The sequence below is a fragment of the Sus scrofa genome, chromosome 16 (assembly GCF_054392235.1).
Source record: "Sus scrofa isolate SSC_HxYL_T2T_F1_AM1 chromosome 16, Sscrofa_HxYL_maternal_Yorkshire_Landrace_v2.0, whole genome shotgun sequence".
Lineage (NCBI taxonomy): Eukaryota > Metazoa > Chordata > Mammalia > Artiodactyla > Suidae > Sus > Sus scrofa.
In genome coordinates, this window is record NC_139398.1 from 55,223,182 (window position 1) to 55,245,342 (window position 22,161).

A 22,161-nucleotide genomic window follows, 5' to 3' on the forward strand; every position below is an offset into this window, starting at 1 on the left:
AAGTGACTAGATATAGTTCCCAGTGCTATAGAGCAGGATCTCATTGTTTATCCATTCCAAAAGCAATAGTTTGCATCTATTAACCCCAAGTTCCCAATCCATCCCATTCCCTCCCCACCCCTACCTGGCAATCACAAGTCTATTCTCCAAGTCCATGAGTTTCTTTTCTGTGGAAAGATTCATTTGTGCTATATGTACATACCACATCTTAATCCATTCATCTGTTGAGGACATTTAGGTTGTTTCCATGTCTTGGCTATTGTGAATAGTGTTGCAATGAACATATGGGTGCATGTGTTTTTTTCAAGGAAAGTTTTGTCTGGATATATGCCCAAGAGTGGGATTGCTGGGTCATATGGTAGCTCTATGTATAGTTTTTTAAGGTACCTCTATACTGTTTTCCATAATGGTTGTACCAGTTTACATCCCCACCAGCAGTGCAGGAGGGTTCCCTTTTTTCCACACTCTCTCCAGAATTTGTTATTTGTGGACTTATTAAAGATGGCCATTCTGACTGGTGTGAGGTGGACCTCATTGCAGTTTTGATTTACATTTATCTAATAATCAGGGATGTTGAACATTTTTTTAATGTGCTTGTTGGCCATCTGCATATCTTCTTTGGAGAAGTGTCTGTTCAGGTCTTTTGCCTTTTTTTCAACTGGGTGGTTGGATTTTTTGCTGTTGAGTTGTATAAGTTGTTTGTATATTTTAGAGATTAAACCCTTGTCAGTTGCATTGTTTGAAACTATTTTCTGCCATTCTGTAAGTTGGCTTTTTGGTTTTTTTTTATGGTTTCATCTGCAGTCCAAAAGCTTGTCAGTTTGATTAGGTCCCATTGGCTTATTTTTGCTTTTATTTTTGTTGCCTTGGAAGACTGACCTGAGAAAACATTTGTAAGGTTGATGTCAGAGAATATTGTGCCTATGTTCTCTTCTAGGAGTTTGATGGTGTCGTGTCTCACATTTAAGCCTTTAAGCCATTTTGAGTTTCTTTTTATGCATGGTATGAGGGTGTGTTCCAGTTTCATTGATTTACATGCATCTGTCCAGTTTTCCCAGCACCACTTGACGAAACGACTTTCTTTTTCCCATTTTACATTCTTGTCTCCTTTGTCAAAGATTAATTGACCAACCATAGGTGTCTGGGTTTATTTCTGGGTTCTCTCTTCTGTTCCATTGGTCTGTATGTCAGTATTTGTACCAGGACCACACTGTCTTGATTACTTCAGCTTTGTAATATTGCCTGAAGTCTAAGAGAGTGATGCCTCCTGCTTGGTTTTTGTTCCTCAGGATTGCTTTTGGCAATTCTGGATCTTTTGTGGCTCCATATAAATTTTTGGATTGTTTGTTCTAGTTTTGTGAAAAATGTCCTGGGTAATTTGATAGGGATTGCATTGAATTCTGTAGACTGCTTTGGGTAGTATGACCCTTTTTGTTTGTTTGTTTGTTTTTATATAATGATTTTTATTTTTTTCCATAATAGCTGGTTTACAGTGTTCTGTCAATTTTCTACTGTACAGCATGGTGACCCAGTTACACATACATGTATACACTCTTTTTTCTCACACTATCATGCTCCATCATAAGTGACCAGACATAGTTCCCAGTGCTACACAGCAGGATCTCATTGCTAATGACCATTTTTATGATACTAATTTTCTGACCCAGGAGTATGGAATATCTTTCCATTTCTTTGAATCCTCTTTAATTTCCTTGATTAATGTTTTATAGTTCTCAGCATATTTTTATTTGACCTCCTTTGTCAGGTTTATTCCCAGGGATTTGATTTTGGGGGGGTTCAATTTTATAAGGTATTATATTTTTTATTCCTTTTCTAATATTTCATTGTTAGTATACAAAAATGTGACTGACTTCTGAATGTTAATCTTATATCCTGCTACTCTGCTGAATTTGCTGATCAGTTCAAGTATTTTTGGGTTGAGTCCTTAGGGTTTTCTATGTATAGTATCATGTCATCAGCATAGAGTGACAATGTTACCTCTTCTCTTCCAATTTGTATACCTTTTATTTCTTTTGTTTGTCTGATCGCTGTGTCTAGGACTTCCAATTCTATGTTGAATAAAAGTGGTGAGAGCGGGCATTCTTTTCTTGTTCCAGATTTTAGCAGGAAGGCTTTCAGCTTTTCTCTAATGGGTATTATGTTTCTGAGGGCTTGTCATAAATGGCTTTGATTATGTTAAGGTATGTTCCCTCTCTACCCACTTTGGTAAGTTTTTATCATGAATGGATGTTGGACTTTGTCAAATGCCATGTTCCCTTTATTGTATTATCTTTCATCATTGTCTATCCCCAGAAACTTGATGTAGTTCTCTGTGCTTTACAGTAGGACTTCATTGTTGATCCATTCTAAATGTAATAGTTTGCACCTACTAAGCCCTAACTACCAGTCCACTCTCTCTCCTCTCCCGTTTGGCAACCACAAGTCTGTTCTCTATGTCTGAGTCTGTTTCTGTTTTGTAAGGTAGGTTCATTTGTGCCATATTTTAGACACATAAAAGTGATATATGGTGTTTGTCTTTCTCTTTCTGACTTGACTTAGTATGAGAATCTCTAGTTGCATCCATGTTGCTTCAAATGGCATTATTTTCTTCTTCTTTATGTGACTGAGTAGTATTCCATTGTATATATATACCACATATTCTGTCACTTATAGAAACAAAAGAATATTCTTAAGCAAATAGTATACTTTAAAAATCATTGTAGCTATATAATTTATTTATTATTTTTTGTTTTGTTTTGTGTTTTTAGGGCTGTACCTGAGGCATATGGAGGTTCCCAGGGCAGGGGTTGAATAGGAGCTATAGCTGCCACCCTATGCCACAGCAACTCGGGATCCCAGCCCATCTGCCACCTATACCACAGCTCATGGCAATGTTGGACCCTTAACCCACTGAGCGAGGCCAGGGCTTGAACCCAAGTCCTCATGGATACTAGTCAGGTTCTTTAACCACTAAGCCTCGACAGGAACTCCTCTGTAGCTATATAGTTTAGTATCTGATTAGGCAAGACTTTCTCTTCCTTCCCATTATGCTTCTTTTTCAAAGTTTCTTGACTAATGTTCAGTATTTCAGATAAACTTTTGAATCACATTGTCAAAAATTCAAAACTCACATAGTACTTTAGATGGGTTTTGTACCAAAGGTATAGATAAACTTAGCGGCCATTTTTACTAATAGCCTTAACACTGCTTCAACTGAATTCTGCTCAAAACACATATTAATTACCCTACCAAATTATTTTTAAATGCCATTCTTTGTTTCAGAGAGGCTTTAAGAGCTCACTGAGATCTTAGTAGAAAATGCGGCAATTTGAACTCAATAGCAGAAAAGGCCACTTGTGTCTCCTAAAGGGACCTCTCTACTGAAAATAATGAGTCTGGAATTTTCTAAAACTTTTGTTCCCAGGCTGTAGAATGCCACATTGTTCAGCAGAGCTACTGCTACTTTTCACATTTGTTAAGTCCTCCTCAGGGAGCAGGGTTAGGCAATGCTGGCTGATGTTGGAACCAATAAGCCATATAGAAGCCAGTCTCTTGTTGTGAAAATTCATTTAAAGAATTTAAAACATCAGCTAAATTATTTTGTGAGCTATGTTAGTCTTCCATGGTTGAGAGAATTTAATAATGCAGAAAAGAAAAAAAGAAGTCCAATTGTGGAAAAAATAGGGTAGAAAAACATTTCCAGATAGAACTGTCTTCATTCACTGATGGATGGAGAAAGCAAAAGGGCAAGTCTAAGATTCTAACTTTCACAATGAATTTTTAACTGTGTTTACACGAGATACCTTTGTGACATCAAGGGGAAGGAAGGCAGCACATTGAGAGATCAACAGATCAGTGGGTCACTAAGCAAGTTTTGCTCACTTCACCATTTACCTCAGATCCAGTTTTGTGCATCATATGAAACTTGAAAGGAAAATGTCCCCTCGTAAATTAAAAAAAAAAACACTTTTAGGGTGCAAATTTAAAACTGCTTGTTTCCATTAGAAGGAAATGCAGGATGAGTGGGATGTGTAGATTTCTATTAGATAATAAATCAAGCCCACTGATTAGTCATTGAAGTTGCCAAAGGACTGCAGGTTGCTAACACAGAAGCCAGGGAGACACAGGCAGATAGTGGCAGAAAAGCTTAATTACGGTTCTGCCAGAGAGTAAGGAGATGAAGACCTGCAGAGAGCCCAGCCTCCTTTTGGTATTTTGAAATAGTAGGCAAGAGCAGAATTCATAGAAGAGTTATAGAATAAGGGGATCTCTGAGGAATGGTTCTGAAAATGAATGCAAAACTTAACTATTATCAGAAAAAAAAATATATTGGCTTAGTTTGTAATGAGGATGGGTGGAAAGATTTTTTTTGATGAATTCTAACTTAAATGACGATTTTGATTTGTTTGACAAATTGGATTTAAATTTTAGCAAAGGTCAAAGCTTTCATTTAAATGCCAGTCTGAGAAATATAGGATTAAAGGAAGGTTGAGATTTACATAAAATGACCAGACTGAAAAAAAAAAAAAAAGAATAAAAGTGGGACATGAGCAGCAGCAAGAGCAACTAATGTGAACAACCTAAAAAGCACAGTGATGTTGGATTTTTGCAGTATACACTCTGTAAAGAAAAGGAGAAATCAAATAAGAAAACCTTTTATGCGTAACAAATACCTTGAAAACTCAGTGGTATTACAGATTTCTTACTTAAAAATGAATATAGGAGTTCCTGTCGTGGTGCAGAGGAAACGAATCCAACTGGAAACCATGAGGTTGTAGGTTCAATCCATGGCCTAGCTCAGTGGGTTAAGGATCCAGCATTGCCATGAGCTGTGATGTAGGTCACAGGCGCGGCTTGGATCCCCCATTGGTATCAGTTCCAATTGGACCCCTAGCCTGGGAACTTGCACGTGCCATGGGCGTGGCCCTAAAAAGAAAATAATAATAATAATAATAATAAAACAAAACTGGATCCATGTTATAGCCTTGTCATAGAAGAGGCACCTGTTTTTATCTCTACATTGTTGGTTAAGAAATTAGTTTCTATTTATTAGAGGAAAAGTAGGAAAAGCTGAGGTTGCTGAGACTTTTCCTGTTTTCTCTTTTAAAATCATTCCAGAGGGATGGAGTTAGCTGGACTCTGATATTACTACAGCACAGTCCTACTTATGGCAGTTGTCTTTTCCATAATATGCCCCATTATTCTAACTTACCGGAGGGATATACATTGAAAGTACCTTTGGGCTTTTATAAGCTGCAGGAAGAGAATAAACACCATGGTGTTGACCTGCTTTAAAAAAAGCTTCCGCTTAAAATAATGGCAGTATGGTCTTTACATCAAAACTTTTCTCATTTCTGTAGCAAATCATTTTGGTTAGGGTAACTGCCTTGCCTTAAGAAGCCAATCTAAGAAATGATCTCTGTACCTATGCTGGTTAGAAGGATCCAGTAGCCAAGGAAATAAGAATCAGGGCTGGGAAATAGGGGTTTTTACAAGTTCTACTTGAAAGAAAATCTGTAATACTAGAATGTATTTTGCAAGCCTTTAAATCTCAGAGGGCAGTAGATAGATAGGTTATATAAACTCCTGCAGTTGTTGCTAGGAAAATACAGAATGGCAACTAGAGCTGTCAGGATGGTGACAGCTTAAGCGAAAACCCCAGACTAAGTTAGGAAATAACTTCCTCAGTTTAATTCCCATTTTAAAGAAAAGACCAAAACACCCTGTATGTGAAAAGACAGAAAAACCACCTTGAAAATCTCACTAGAAGGTCATGAATTTGAGATATAAAAAGCTGAGGAAAAATAAAGGACTTGAATTAACCAACATTACAGTCTACAGACTTCCAGAAATTTGAATAAAATGTTAAAATTTTAGATGTTTAAAGAAATGCTGGAGGGGCAAGATAGGGTAAGGGAAATAGGAAGCACAAACTATTATGTATAAAATAATTAAGCTACAAGGATATATTTACAGCACAGTGAATATAGCCAATATTTTATAATAACTTTAAATGCAGTATAATCTATAAAAATATTGAATCAACATGTTGTATGCCTAAAATTAATGTAATATAAATCAATGATACTTCAATTCAAAAAGAAAATAAATGCTTATATAAGATACAAATTCTGCCCACATAACATGAGACTAATTTACATCTTAAATACTTGATCTTTTACCTTTACCTGCTGTGTTACTAAAGAGTATAAATAATGCTAAACCAATAAAAATAAACCTACAAACATTTTGGTTTTTAAATGTTATATAAGAAAAATAGTTTCAAGGGTCCCCATGTATATATTCCATTGCTTAAGTATTTAGTAGTTAATTTGAATCTCATCTATCTTTTAAAGTCTACTTTGGAAGTAAAAGTCAAGAGTTTATCAGGTCATCAATTTTTCCTGCCAGCTTTCCCTACTACATTTATTTCAAACAGTTTCACTTGCTGATTTGGCAAAGGGCTACTTGCCAGGCTACAAAATGTGGTGCCTACAACAAATCAACTTTTAAAAATCAAATTATATGGTCAAAACATTATGATTGGATGTTTAGAACTAGAACATTATTTTAAAAGACCAAAAGATTTCAGAGGAGTAATGACATAAAGCCAGATTTTGTACCACTCTCTGCCCTACATTTTAAACTTATGATTGTTTTAATATTAGCCCAGAGTCTAAAACCACACCTGTTTCAGTACTATGGGTAAGATCTGGGAGCTATAGTGAGATATTATCCTTCAAAACTTAGAATGTTTCCCTTTGAGTGTTGATCTATGAAAACAGCCCACAGTGGGGGATGTCCTCATTGACAGCAGTCTATATAATTACTTATAAATGGGCAAATACAGGCTGTATGGACACATTAAAAGTGAGGCTTAGACTGATCTAAAGAAAAAAAGTAAAAACATCACATAAAGATAGACTCGATGGCAGAAAGTAAAGAAAGCTACCTCCAATAGCAGAACCTCTTGGCCAGTGAGTCCCTCTTCCCCTTAGGTTTGAAACAGATTTTGCAAAAACCTCAAGGATAAGTAAGTTATTCAAGCGAAGAAAATTACAGAGTTAGGGATACCAGCCAAATTGGAGTATGCAAAGCTTGTGGCAGAGAAAGCACAAGAGAGCAGAGCAAGTTTAAGGAGCCTGTTAGTTGGTATTTCTCTGTCTGAAATGCCAAGAACAAGGAAGGGAAAGGGGTGAGCTGAGCTGGGAGAGGGAAGCAGGGCTGATCCTCAGCCTAACCAAGAAATTCAGATTTGATCCTAAAGGATTTTAAGCAGAGAGAAGCTGATGGTAAGTGCTGTGAGGAAGTGCTATATAAATATTATTATTTTACTGCTGATAGTTTTGCATCTTTCCTCACTTAACATATTCTGAGAACTTTCAATGTAATTAAACATTTTTTGGAAGTCATTCTTTTCAAATTGAATGGCTGCATGATACTTAATGCATGATAATTCCCCTATTATTTTAAATTTTAGGTACTTAACATTTTTTGGTACTGAAAATAATCAGTGAATACCTTTTAATATAAATTTTAGATCCTAAGTCTGATGGGTTCCTTGAGAATTTCATGTTAAAAAATCACAAGGTAGGAACACTCCAGGCTTAAAAATAAATGTATTGATTTACATTTCCATCATGCCATCTCACTAAACCCTGCTTTCTAGAGCTAATCAGCCAATCTACTATGGGTTGATTTCATAGAACAATACTGAAAGGGAAATATTGTTTAAGTTTTGAAGGGTGATCTCTCATTATAGCTCCTAGATCTTGGCCATAGGACTGAAACGTATGGTATTCTCTGAGCTAATATTAAAAGTATCTTGAATTTAAAATGTAGGGCTAGAATGCTGCAATATATGGCTTTATTAATTTTCTTCTAAATTTCTGTGTTAGTAAAATAAGTTACTTAAATTACCCTTGGCCAAGAAAGATTACTTTTTATCTGTTCCTAACTAAGACATGAAAAATGTTCTATTATCTTTTGAATTTTCATTTCTTTTTGACTGGTGAGGTTGGAGATTCAGCATATCTTTTCTTCATCTCTTTACCAACAAAGAGGTGTTAATGTCTTACATATTAATATGTAAGACTTCATCATATGTTAGAAATGAATCAGTTGTTCTAACCATTTCTTCCCAGTTGGCTTTTGCAATCTAGAATTTCAAAGTTTTTACTAAGTCACACTTTCAATCCTATTATTTACCACAACAAATTTTTTGAACACTAGTTATGCGCAAGGTAATTTTTCTGTATCATCGATGAATAAAATAGTAAAAGATCTCTGGCATGTGGCGCTTGTATTTTAGTGAGAGGAGGTAGACAATAAATGATAAACTTAATAAGGTAAATTACATAGTTTATTAGAAAACAAATGCTATGGGAAAAATGTAGAGCAAAGAGAAGGGGAATAAGGTTGGGGGGGGGAACGTAGATTGCAATTTTAAATACAGTATTTAGAGCCCATGGAGAAAGTGACTTTTGGGGTTGGAGACAAGATGGCAGAGCTGAAGCACCTTGAACTCACCTCCTCTCACAAGAATACCAAAATCACAACTAACTCTTGGAAAACCATCAATAAAAGAGACTGGAACCTACTGTAAAAACTATTCTGCATCCAAAGGCAAAGAAGAAATCACAATGAGATGGTAATAGGGGCACGCTTGTGATGTAAGCATATTCCATACCCCCAAGGTGGGTGACAGACAAACTGGAGAATAATTACGTCACAAAAGTTTTCCCACAGGAATGAGTTCTGAGCCTCATCGGGCTCCCCAGCCTGGGGGTCTGGAATCAGGAAAGAGTCCTCAGAGAATCTGGCTTTGAAGGCCCCGGGGGGCTTGAGTGCAGGAGCTCCACAGGACTGAAGGAAAAGGACTCCACTGTTGGAGGGCGCATACAGGGTTTCATGTGCACTGGGACCCAGGGACTTCATAGGAGCCTGGGCCAGACCTACTTGCTGGTCTTGGAGGTCTCCTGCAGAGATAGGAGTGGTTGTGTACCTCCCTGGGGCCAGAAAAACTGGTGGCAGAATTATCAGAGAGTTTTCATTGACTTAAACTCTTGATGGAGGCAGACATCTCACCTGGATACTTAGCACCAAGACCTGGTCCTGCCCAGGAGCCTGTAGGCTCCAGTGCTGGGACACCTCAGGTCAAATAACCAGTAGGGCAGGAACACACACCCCCCTCCCGCATCAGTAGACAGCTGCGTAAAGTCTTCCTGAACCTACAGCCATACAGCCACCTCTGGACATGTCCTTTAACATGACCGTGCTCACCAGAGAGGCAAGACCCAGCTCCACTCACCAATGGGCAGGAAAATAGCCAGTGTAAAGGCCCTCTGGCACACACACACCTGAAATACTTGAACAAAGAGGATGGAGTAAATTGAGAGGATGAAGTAGAAAAAGATGAAGACAGGGAGACTAACGTGTGTGTGTATATAAGAACATGTACGCCATTATAAAGACTTGAGTGACGTGGAGGGCTCTGAACAGAACTCGTGTGTTTTGAAGGATCACTCTGAGTGTGGTGCTGAAATAGAATAGTAGTAAAAATGAAGGTGATCTGATTCTGCATGTCTTCTAAAAGTGTAGTCAGCAGGATGGCAGGTGAATTAGTTGTGAGGCTGAAAGAAGAGGAACCAAGGCTGAGTGAGGTTTTTGCTCTAACTCAACAGATAGTTGCCAGGATTTGAAAAGAGGAAGACTATAAGTGGAGTAGGCTTTTTGTCTACCCCCTGCCCCACCAGGAATGATCCAAATATGTTTAGACTAAGTTGGAAATGTCCACTAGATATCCAAATGGAGATGGCAACTAGGAAACTGAGGTTGGAAATCAGGAGAGGTATAGGTTAGAGATAAATTCCTGGGAGTCATGAACATAGAGATAGTATTAAAAATTATGGGACCAATGAGGCTAACTAGAGAGTGAGCAAGGGACAGGAACCAATGGCTAGGTTCTCAGCCACTCTTAAGCCTAAGATGCCTCATAGAGGAAAATGGACCAACAAGAGGGATGGAGTAGGAACAATGGCAACCACAGAAGTGAGTCAAGGAAGGGTGGCATCTGAGAAGCCAAGGAAAGAAAATGCTGCTGATGGGTAAAGTGAGATGTGGATTGTGAACTAGACTGTGGATTTAACAACAGCAGGTTATTAGTAACATCTGTGATTTCTTGCACTGCTTTTACATATTTATATGTTATCTAAATGTTTAAGTTTGTATATATTGGTGAAATATATATTATTTTCACACAAATTTCTAACACCATTGATTAATAATCTGTTTCTTTGCTATGAGCTTGTTAGTCTAACTTCAAATGAGCAAGGATCTATGTTCCTCTACCCTTATGCACTTTGGACCCATTTACATAGAATGAGTGAATGTGATTAAGAAAAACATGCTCTTTTTAAAAGTTATCTCTAAATTGATTATAAAGGCAAAGCCCTTAATATTGTTTTATATTATTCTGATTGACTTTAGTTTTGTTCACTTTGTGCATAAGGACAGTCACACTTTTATTAAACAACCCAGAAATTGTTACCTTCCGATCAAATTGTAATTTCCTCCATGGAAATGTGGAGAAAGTTAAGCATGGAAACAAAATCCTTATTTCTGTTACTGAATATTTCTCTTTTGACTTTCAGGAGGAAATGCTCAACAACACTTTGAAATAATTCAGTGCTCACTCATCCACAGTATTTTCAGGACATCATATTTCCAATATTTCTGCAACATTTATTTTTTAAGAACAAATTGTAAAGTAAAATTTGATTTCATAATTTCAAATAATTATTTCATTTTGTTTTATGTATTTGCAGGTATCTCAAATAGAAAAACCAAAGCCCCCATTTCAAACGCAGCATCAAATTCAACAAATGAAACATTCTATGAAGCTGATGATATAATTCAAGAAAAAACAACAGATACGAAACAGATCAACATCGCTTACTGTTAAAAATCCTGTGTTGTAAAAGCTCACTGGAGAGATGGAGCAATAAAAATAAAGAGTGCATTTCAATACAGTTTGCAATAATAGTTTTCAGAAACTCACCACGTACAAAGCAAGACATAGTTGTGCAGTTTTGGTCATATAATTTATTAAACACCCACTAAGGTTTCTGATAGATTTCCATCTTGTATAAGTTTCTGATAGATTTCCATGTGTATAAGCTTACTTTTACTTACTAATTAGTGTTTGTGCATTACATAAAATTATACTAATACTTCAGGAGAAGTTATAGAATTTATCAATAACACAGATATGCATACCTATGTCAATGAGGAACAATGAAAAGTTTATGTCACATTACCAGCATTTTACAAGTTTCTCATACTTAGAACAGTTATTTTTATGAGATGGTACTGGATAGGTAAATCTCAGGGGAGTGGCCTTATAAATTAGAAGTGGCATGTTCTTAATAGCGTCTTAGAAATCAACCCACGCCTCTTTTAGAGGATTTGCTGAGCACGCAATGTACTATTGCCTTTATGAAAGCTAACATTCAATAACAAAACATATCATCATGTAAAATCTGCATGATAACTATTTTTCTGCATACCAATGGATAACCATTACAAAAATCCTTCAATGATAAAGTTCCTAAGGAATTTCTAAAATGAAAGTTATAAAACAAACATAATCTCTGGTCCCACAAAAAGCTACTGCAGTAATACCACTTAGACATCTAGATATAAAACTGCAGTTTCTGCAAATTATAATTATTTTAAAAGATTTTAATTCATAAATGTGATTTCTATTATGAGAACACAGACCTAGTTTTATAATGGAATTCAATAGGAAAAAAAGATTAATTTTAAGCTGACTCTGCTACATCTACCATGTTGTACAGTTTCTGTAGTTGGAAGACTAGCCTTTCAAAATGGCCAAATATAGCTTCTCTGGTCTTTGGGAGGGGTGGGGTGGGCAGAGAAATGCCTAAGAACAGTTTTTGCTGTCTGGCAAAGGAGCAACGAAGACACATGTGGCTACTGGACACTTGAAATGTGGCTAGTGCAACTAAAGAAAAACATTTTCATTTAATCTAAATTTCAATAACCACATGTGGCTAAATTGACAGCACAGTTTCAGATCATTACCGCAAGACCCTACCGCCTGTGTTGGATTTCACTTTCAAAAAGAGCACAGTTTTGCGAATGTGTCAATATTAAAATTACTTACAGTGTTGCGAAGTCTGAAAGTTAAAACATTTCTATTACAAAAATGACATTTTATGTTGTCATAAAAGCAAAGAATTGTAATTTATTTTTGTGAAAGCACATGAAGCATTTGTGGGTACTTCTTGATCTTTTATCCAGCTTTGATTTTTAAAAAAATAAATCCTAGAAAATTTGCTGTCTTGATTCACAGATACTAATAACTGTATTACTAATTGGATGTTGCCTTAGCTGAAAATCTAGATTGAGAAAGTTAAGGCACTGGTACTGTCTACTTTTGTTGCTCAAGGGCAAGAGCGGATGTCATGATAAGAAGCAGGAAATTTAAGATACTCAGGGCCAGCAAAATGCTCCTGGCCCCCGAGACACTTCCCAACCTGTGGGACAGGCCAACTGGGGCTGGGCAAGGCTGGGTGCACCAGGGGCTAGGCTCTAGGAGAGGCAATCGAATTCTCTGGCATCCTGAAAATGTTTGGAGGCAACAAATGAGGTCTGAAGACTTTGGGCTTTGCAAGTGAAATTATCATCAAACTGACATAGGAAAAAAACCATTGTCCTGAATGGAATCTCAGCACTAGTGTCAGCTGGGGTCCCTGGAGCACTTTCTGCCAAGCCAGGTTACCTGAGGGTGAGTGACAGGGACCAAACGGTAAGTGTCACTGCAACTCTGAAGAAGTAGTGCTTTATAATATTCAAAATATTGAGACAAAAAAAATTAAAAGAAGTCTTATCAAATTACAATACACTCTGTACACTGAAAATAGTATTTTAAATGATTTATTTGGACCAAAAATACTAACACAGGGACAGAATATATTTTGTTAGCAAAAAAAAAAAAAAAAAAAAAAAAACCCTAAAATTAAAATTAAAAGCAAAACACATTTAAAATTATGTACATATGCATGTAATTATGGGGTGGGTCTGATAAAGAATACAGTAGCTTTTTAGAATATGTAAATTACTGTAATTTATAGAAATAATCGGATCTTAGAAAAGTGGCTCTAGAATGAGACCAGAAAATAGAAGATCAAAGATTCAAATTATGTGGCCTCCTAATGACAGCAGTTTCATCCTTTAGAAACTGCAAAATTGAATTATGAAATGGATGAAACCAAACCTCAATAAAAGTTATTTTTTCTTTCCCTAAAAATCTCTAATAGTGTCTCTTGCTTACATACAAAGTCCAAGCTCCCAAACATGGAACATAAAACCTCCTTCTGCCTTTTGTACCTGAGATCCTAGAATAGCGTTCTCAATTCTTACCACTTCCTGCCTTACAAATGACTAATACTTCTTGACACATGCTCCCAGGCCATTTCTATTGTGAGCTTTGTTCACAGTACTCATTCTGTAAGGAAATGTCTTAACTCCCACTGATAGCCTCAATTGAAATGCATTTCAGGCATTACTTTTTCTAGGTACCTCTTCTAACTTCTCCAGACTATGTTAGGTACCTCTCTGTGTTTCTATAAACCCAGTTATGGCATGTGATACATAAGGATGAGTCTGCTGTTTCTCCTACCAACCAAATTGTGAATTCCTTTTAGGGAAGCAAATGTGTCTTATTTATTTCCATATCCGTAGTTCTTAACACAGTTTTTGCCATGCTAGGCACTAAAATACTTATTGAAGAAAGGACTCAATGGCATTTAACAAGAGTATTACTAGTTAACTCTTCAATCTATTTTAATTGAAGGTAACCTAAGGCTATATAATTTTAGATAGAGTGAGTTGTAAACACACACACACACATTTGTTTTACTTATTCATGTTTTGGCCTCGAAGAACCAAAGACGTAAACATCTGTGGATAAGAAGAACTGGGATCCCTCTGAGAGATTTTAGCCAACAGATGATATAGAGAAAAGAAACAGGGAACTGTGTAGGAAGTAGATCCATCAGCCTCAAAGCAATAACTTCAAAGTGTTCAGGTAACCGGTTACAGATACAGATCTAAACATAAATTCTGTCTGCATCTAGTGAAAATGACATACATTGGGTGCTCAGGATGTGAACCAATATCAATTATCTACTTTTAAAGAAGTGACCTGTGTTTAAAGGTTATTTTAGTAAATTCAACATTTACCCTTACAGAATGCTACCTGCTTCTCTGTAATAATATCTAAATGAATATAATAATTTATATTTCTAAGTGAATATAATTTATAAAATAATATTACCTGAATTTTACTATAATAATGATAATCATATACATTAAGGGCTAGAAGGGATCTCAGAAATATTTTGGTACAGCATTTTGTAAATGAAAGACACCAAGGCCCAGAGAAGGTAAATGGCTTTGTTGAAGGTCACACAGGTAGTTAGAACAACTAGAACTTTTGGATTTTTACTATTAAGTTCAGTTTTCCTTCTGCTACATACTGCCTGAGAGTAAATGTCACTGATTTTCTCCTACAATATGTTGGTGAGATTTTCATTCAACCCCAATATTAATAATGAGATCACTTTTGAAGAAAGTTACTTTAGTAAAAATAAATGATTTTATTCAGATTAGATCTTTCAAAAACTCTCATGCTATGGGAAGTTTACTTAATAATTCCAAGGTTTTTTTCTGGGAGAAAAAATTACTAAGCATTGAAATCTTAATTTCCATACTATGTTAGTTAATAAGGGCTGAATTTTATATAATTCTCCAAAGCCACTGATTGTGTCCCCATTCAGAAAACAAATCTGATGAGCCAACTCTTTTAATCTCTACAATTAAAAGAAATAAAAGTTAAAAATAACTGGATTAATTGTCACTATAAGTATTATTTTTAGCCATGTCTCAATAGGATGAGAACATTTTTGCACGCAGCATTTTCTAACCATTTTTAAAAGTTTTTTTTAACATTTTTTTAATCCTAATAACCAAAATATTGTTTTTTCACAAAATATAGTTTTCTAAAATACATAAACTACAGCAAGGGAAAAACAAACACTTAAAAACCCAATAACACTCTGTTTCCCTCCAAATAACAAACTAAGTTATATAAACAAGAGGATTTCTTTTTAAGGAGGCATAGGACTAAATTAGGTTATAGAAAAGCTGGAAGTGAGATCTTCTGTGGCTATGATGCCAAGACAGAGATGTGGATACAGCCTCCCTAGAATCTGAGCTTGGTAAGCACATGTTAAGGGGAGTCATGAGGCTCTCTCAGTCTCACTGAGGTCATGCAAGGGAGGGGTGAAGGAAGAATCAGTACATCTTTCCAGCCTGTGAGGTTATGTGTACTCATACTGATTTCATCATAATGAATTCACGTGCAGCCATGTGTACAGGCCACCAATGCGAAAATGTGTAACTGCACCACTGTGAGATACTTGCAATCTTTGGTGCTGTGCCATGATAACTAGTTGACTTTTGATGCTGCTACACTAATAAGTATTTAACTTATTGGACAAAAAGGATACCCAAGTAATAAGCGAAGTAACATTGCTCATGGTGAAATTAAAAAATGTAGAAACATTTATATCTACTAATATGGGTTTGAAAATGATACTCATATAAAATTTTCATTATTATATAAAGGCTTTCATGATATAACTCCCTGGCTCTTAAATTTTAAAAAGTACAGAGTAAAATTCTTAATCCTAAATTTTGGTTACTCTCCTGAGGTGTATGACTGAAGTAAAAGAGAGAAACACCCCAAACTAGTCATTTATGAAACCATTAAGTTCAGTGGAAACCTGCTTTAAAACTACAAATTATTTCAGACAAATAAATATATATATGTTCACATTTATAAAAATTGTCCACATTACTCACAGAAACAAGCTTCATAAAATTTACATACTGAATACAATAAAAATCAGTCCTAATGAAGACTTAGCTGTTATTCTTCTAAATAAAAAGTTCATGTGTTTGAGGTATCTCTTTAAGACATGCCAATATGGCATATTTGTGAAACAACCCAGGAGTCTATTCTAAAAATCCTGCCCAACACAGCATCATCTCTATGAGACTTACAAACAGGCTGAACTAGACTTGTCTTTTGAAACAAGGAATAAGTATTTTGTTTCAAAAATGAAAGAGGCAGGTACTAGAAACTCTGCATTTCAGAAAACAGTGAAGTTTTGTTACAAATATTTTAATTATCATCTTCTTACTGACACCATTCACTTAAGTTTTGGTTGAGATCAATAAAGCAGCTTCATCTCCTATGACATTCAAACAAAACAAAACAAAAAAGTCTAGATTTAAAAACAGTGAAGAATTTCACTATCTTTATACATTATCATAGGATATAAAACTATTAAAATTTTCAGTGTCAAGTGCAAAGCATCATCCCCTACCTCACTTTATCGCTGGAAGGTGGACACTTAATTAATACTAATTAACTGCTAGATAAATTATCTGTGTTGACTGCAGTTAAGCCATTTACAGTCAACTTATGAAGTAATAATACTTGCCATACACACAGAAACATAATATCAAAAATGATGAGTTTTTCTGCACAAATATTCATACTTGGGCCATGGCTATCAAGTAATAAGACTGATTCAAAATTTTATAATCATAGCACATTAAAATATTGCCAGACAAAAATGGTACCATATGTGAAAAACATGTCTATATGCAAAAGGCTGTGATTTATTGCAAAGCATAATTATATAGCAAATGTCAAAGAAAGTTAATTTTCAAAACCAAATTTTAAAATGTAATGGCTTAGGGCAAAGTCTCAGTTACTTTTTGGAGATTTCAGAACTATTAGAAGTTGAGGAATGCTTTTCCTTTTTTCTCTTCTTTTTGTCCTTTTTGTGATGCTTCCCCTTTTTTGACTTATTCTTTTTCTCTTTTTTCTTTTCTTTCTTCTGATATTTTTGTTTCTTTTGTCTTGAAGTATCCTCTTCAGTGGAACTGGATGAATAAGACCTATGGGCAATAATACACACTGATTGATAACTGTATTTATGGCTGATGGGTAGATTTAAATGGGATTTGAACTGCCTTAAGTCCTTCTTGGAACAAATTGGGGTGTAAATATAAAGAAACTCAAAATATATGTTTTATATATTTGCATTCTCTTAAAATACTGTATTCAGAATTTCTGCCACTTAGCCAGTGGAACTAACAAAATAAATATCTCTATTCTGCTCAATTCTAGTTATAAGTTTTAAATTCAGTAAGGAGGAAATAATTTTCCTATGATTTTCCTGGAGGATTCTTTGTATCCCTCAAAATCCTTCTTATAAGGCAAAGAAAGTAGCATTTACCAAGCCTCATTATATACACAACTCACTTATGTATATAATAACTTGTTAGCATATTCTCTTAAAAGAGCTACAAAGAATACAATTATATAAAAAAGGCTATAATTATACCTCTCTATAAATGGATGAAAGCTGAAAATTAGCCAAAAAAGCACTCCTGTTAATTTTTTGAATTTTTCACATTAAAGTATTTGATTCTTCTAAATGCAGAATGATACAGATGAACGCTTGCTTTCCAAAATAATTTTCAGTAGTTATAGAAAGGATGCTTTTAAATGTATACTCCATACAAATGCATGAGAATGATTTATCATTACACTTCATTTTTCTAAAGTTACTTTAATGTCAAATTAGGGGAAAAATGTAGAATTCTCTCTAATGAAAAAGAAGTAAGAAAAAGATGAACCAAAAAAGCCATCTCTCTCTTAAGATGTACAACATACTACCAATACCCAAACCCCAAGTATATGTGACAAAACAGAAACTGAGTTAATTTAAAAAAAAAAAAAAAGGCATCCCAAGAGATAGTTCAGTGATCTAAACATTAGAAGTTAAAATCCAAACTAAGAAAACCTGACAGGGATATACAGGAGAAGAAAAAGTAAACACTTGAGAAGATAAGGTTATGTCTGAAGAGTGACTGCCTTTGGTTAGGGACTCAGAGTTTCTCCTGCTTCTGTAACATTTTATTTCTTTCTACTTGTTTACTTAAGTAGACTTTGGCCTACTCCTGAGCTTATTTTCTCATGTATTCTCCTGCACTCTCTTCAACTCTGTTGTTCTCAACTCTTGCCTGCTTTCCTCTTCTAAAGACCTGCTTGACCACACATTCTGACCAGAGCTGCTTCTCTGCCTGCACTTTTTTGATTGGCTTTTTTGGACCTGGATTCTCTTTTTAAGATAGAATGTTACACTTTGGAACAGCAACCTTATTATGTGGCATTATCTTTGCTAAGTGTGCTTTTAATTTAGAGCCCTGTCAGAGGTCTGTGTGCCCCAAGGTAGAGAGGCTTGAGTAATTAAGATGTTACTATAATACCAAGATATTAGAATTTGGAAGAAAATAGAAAAATCTCACTTTCCATGTAAGCTATCCCCATGCTGTGCTAGTGCAAATGATTCAATAATACATTAGTCAGACTACACAATACATTGAGCTCTACCTTCCTGTATTAATTTTTACATTAAACATTATTATTTAACTCCCAACACCTGAAAATAAGCTAACGTTTACAATTTATAAAGCAGTTGAAGTATTAGAAAGTATATATTACATGCACTATAAAAACTACGAAGTGACATCACCTGATTTGCAGAACCTATTCTGTTAGAGAACTAAGGTCCAAGCTAGATTATAGCATCTGCTAAATGCCTTAAAAAGTGTCTATATGAACATGTTTATTCTAGTATAAATGAAAACCTATATATTAATCATGGAAGAAGTTGCCTTTTAAGTCTTTTGATTAATTTATTTAACCAGTTGTTAAAAAAGAGTTGAGAGTAAAACATTCTTATGTGGCTGATGAGAATTCTGAAAGACCTGAAGGAATTTTTAGACTGACAAATGAATACATAAGTCCTATTAGTAAATTAATTTCTTTGCCATGGCAATGATACTTTGAGAATACAAATACTTAAGCTCCAACTTCATAAATATGAGGAAAAAATATACACGTGAAGAATTTAGACATGCTTCTAATTAAAAACTTAACTGATGTTCCAAAACTTAAAAAATCTAGAATACAAAGAGAATACGTAAAATAAGTGGGTAGGGCTGTTATTTATTTATACCTTGATTTGCTCCAAGAAAGAAAACTTAAGGTGGCTGAGTGCTGACTTTATTTTGAATATTGACATGAAGGATTTTATTATTTTACTGAAACAACTGAACATCTAACTCTTATTAAGATTTAATATTAAATTAACTGGACCATAACATGAAAAATAGAATTTTATAATCCATTCTAGATTCACAGACCTACTTTTTAAAGAAATGTTAAATAAATACCTTTTTCTTTTTTTTTTCAACTTGATTTTCTCTTTGCTTTTTGCTTTTTTCTTCTCCTCTTCTTCACTTATTCCTGTGCGTTGAGGGGAAAGAATCATGTCACCATGAGTTTATATACTACTATGATTTTGGTTGCTGATTGGTGAATTTCACTGGTTAGGATATTGCATTGTTTTTTGTAACAAGGTCCACTTTCTTGATAATTTTTATGTATTGAAGACTTTACAGAAGTATTATATACTGTTAAAAAATTTCAAATCTAAAAGTACATCAGGTAAAAAATTCAAGTATTCCACTTCTAATTCCTAAAGCAAATCAATGTCAACAGTTAAGGAGGTACTATTTCAGGCCTTAAGAAACAAAACAATACAGTCATGTATAATTTTTACTTTTTTATTTTTCAGAAAAAATTAGGATCATGAAATCCTAGGATCATGGAACAATAACAACAGCTATAATATTTATGTCCCTCGTATCTTGGAAGAAGCAAACACATACTACACACAATTTGGCATCTATTCTTCTAGGCTTTTCCCACACAACCAAATACATACAAAAATTCACTTATACAAACATTGTTACGTGCTAAGTCCCAAGTTTTTTCTCATTTGAAAAATGGATTGTGGCATACATAGTATTTTCCAACTTCTTTCATTGAATACTTTTTTGAATATTAAATTATTCTAACAGCATTTGCTGAAAAGATTATTGTTTCTGGGAGTTCCCATTGTGGCTCAGCAGTAATGAACCTGACCAGTATCCATAAGAATGTGGGTGTGATCCCTGGCTCTGCTCAGTGGGTTAACAATCCAGCATTGCCATGAGCTGTGGTGTAGATAGCAGACATGGCTTGGATCCTGCGCTGCTGTGGCTGTGGTGTAGCCAGCAGCTGCAGCTTCAATTTGACCCCCAGCCTGAGAACCTCCATATGCCACAGATGCAGCCTTAAAAAACAAAATACATACATACATACAAATATACATACATAATGTTTTATACATAGAACTGCCTTTAGACCTTTGTCAAAAATCAAATGAACTTTTGCTTCTAGGAAGATAAAATAGATGTACTTTTCCTCATTCTTCCATTAAGTATAATTAAAACCCCCAAACATTACAAAAGCAAACAAGAAGATTCTGAAAGGTGGAAAGACAGACACTAGCGAGGGATCCTGAAATCCAGAAAATGCACAGTACTGAGTTCCCTGGAATTTCTTTTTGCTTTATATAGCCCAGACTTAGAGCTGAAGAAACTGGCAAACTGGCAGTGTCAATAGGTGCAGACAAAAATACCCCAATAAAAGCCTGCTTTCTCTAGCCAAAGGACCAAGAAAGGGACAGCTTAGTGACAGGAACCTTTTAGATAACAACTGCCATTCTCCAGGTAAACACCCCAGAAAAAAAATGTAGCACTACCCCCATCCACATCACCAAAGGCTGAGTGAAGAACACGGATTTCCCCCTTGCGAGGCTGTGATAAGATGTCCCAGTTCTCCAGCCTGAAAAGTCTAAGTAGTGAATCAAATGTTCATCCCCACTGGCTAGTAATGAGAACTCCATTAACAGTGGCAGTGGAGACCAAACAGGGAGGCCTGGACTTTCACCCCCACCTAGCAGTAATAAGGCACTTCTCCTCCTCCATGCTTAAGTATTGTCAGAGAGAGCTAATGAAAGTCAGTGCTTTCACCATCACCCAGTGATAAGAATACTACCCACACCATGGTGTCAGGATATACCACATGGGGAAGTGAAATTCCTACCCTCACCCAGCAGTAACAAGAAGCCATGTTCATCTTGGGTATTGGAAGAGGTTGAGCGGTGACAGTGTACTTCTATTTTCATCTGGCAGTAACAAGGTGACATCCTCAATTTCCCTTCTGGAGGGATACCAGAGAAAATCAAATTAAAACAAAAGGTTTAAAGAAAAGCCAGAGTTTTAGATATGTCCAAATTTCAATTGAAATCATTAAGAACCAAGAGGATCTCTAATTGAATGAAAAACTTAGCAATAGGTAACAATACCACAAGAAAGAAATATTAGAATTATCTGACAAATATTTTAAAGCAGCCATCATAAAAATGCTTTCAATGACCACTTATGAACATATGTGAAACAAATGAAAAAACAGAAAGCCCAAAAGAAATAAAAAATCCAGAGAAAAACAAAAATTTTAGAACTAAAAATACAATAAATTGCAATAGTCATACACAACAACACCATAAACCAACAGAATCTAAACAACATTTAAAAAATACTCCACCTAACAAGAGTAGAATACATTTTTTTCCCCCAAGTGCTTAGATAACATCATCCGAGATAGAATTATCATGGGCCATAAGGCATACTTTGACAAACTTAAAAGAACTGAAATCATACACACTATGTTTCTGTCCACAATGGAATCAAATGAGCAATCAATAATAGAAAGATAACATGCCAAACAAAACAATACACTTTTAAATAATCCACTGGGCAAAGAGGAAGTCCCAAAGAAAATTAAAAAAAATACACTAAGCTGAATAAAAATAAAATACAACATTTCAAATTTTGTGCAACAAAGCTAAAGCAGAGGTGAAAGGGAAATTTATAGCATCAAATGTTTACACAGAAAAGAGGAAAACTCTTAAATTAATAATATAATTTCCATCTCGAGAACCTGAGCGTAGGGAGTTGAGGATTTAAATAAACCCAAATCAAGTAGAAGGAAGACAGTAAGAACATACAATGAGATCCTGCTGTATTGCACAGGGAATTATG

General features: G+C 35.2%; 2 protein-coding genes across 9 annotated transcripts in view; one reads left to right on the forward strand and one right to left on the reverse strand.

The window, feature by feature from the left end:
- The window catches only part of SHISAL2B (shisa like 2B), a 25,017-nt gene extending 12,644 nt beyond the window's left edge, over positions 1-12,373 (forward strand). For both annotated transcript variants that reach the window (XM_003359794.5, XM_085002415.1), the window contains exon 3: positions 10,827-12,373. In XM_003359794.5, coding sequence (XP_003359842.2) covers positions 10,827-10,963 — 137 coding nt within the window. In that variant the 3' untranslated portion in view covers positions 10,964-12,373. The remainder of the gene's footprint in view (positions 1-10,826) is intronic.
- Positions 1-22,161, reverse strand: part of SREK1IP1 (SREK1 interacting protein 1) — a 469,058-nt gene that overhangs the window by 409,119 nt on the left and 37,778 nt on the right. The window contains exons 4-5 of one of the 7 annotated variants that reach the window (XM_003359789.5): positions 19,405-19,477; positions 11,084-17,058 (exon numbers count right to left, since the gene is read on the reverse strand). The exons of 4 other annotated variants lie outside the window; for them this stretch is intronic. In XM_003359789.5, coding sequence (XP_003359837.1) covers positions 16,869-17,058; positions 19,405-19,477 — 263 coding nt within the window. In that variant the 3' untranslated portion in view covers positions 11,084-16,868. Of the gene's footprint in view, positions 1-11,083; positions 17,059-19,404; positions 19,478-19,783; positions 21,281-22,161 lie in introns of those variants that run through there. 2 more of the 7 variants (XM_085002416.1, XM_085002417.1) reach the window with 2 other exon arrangements.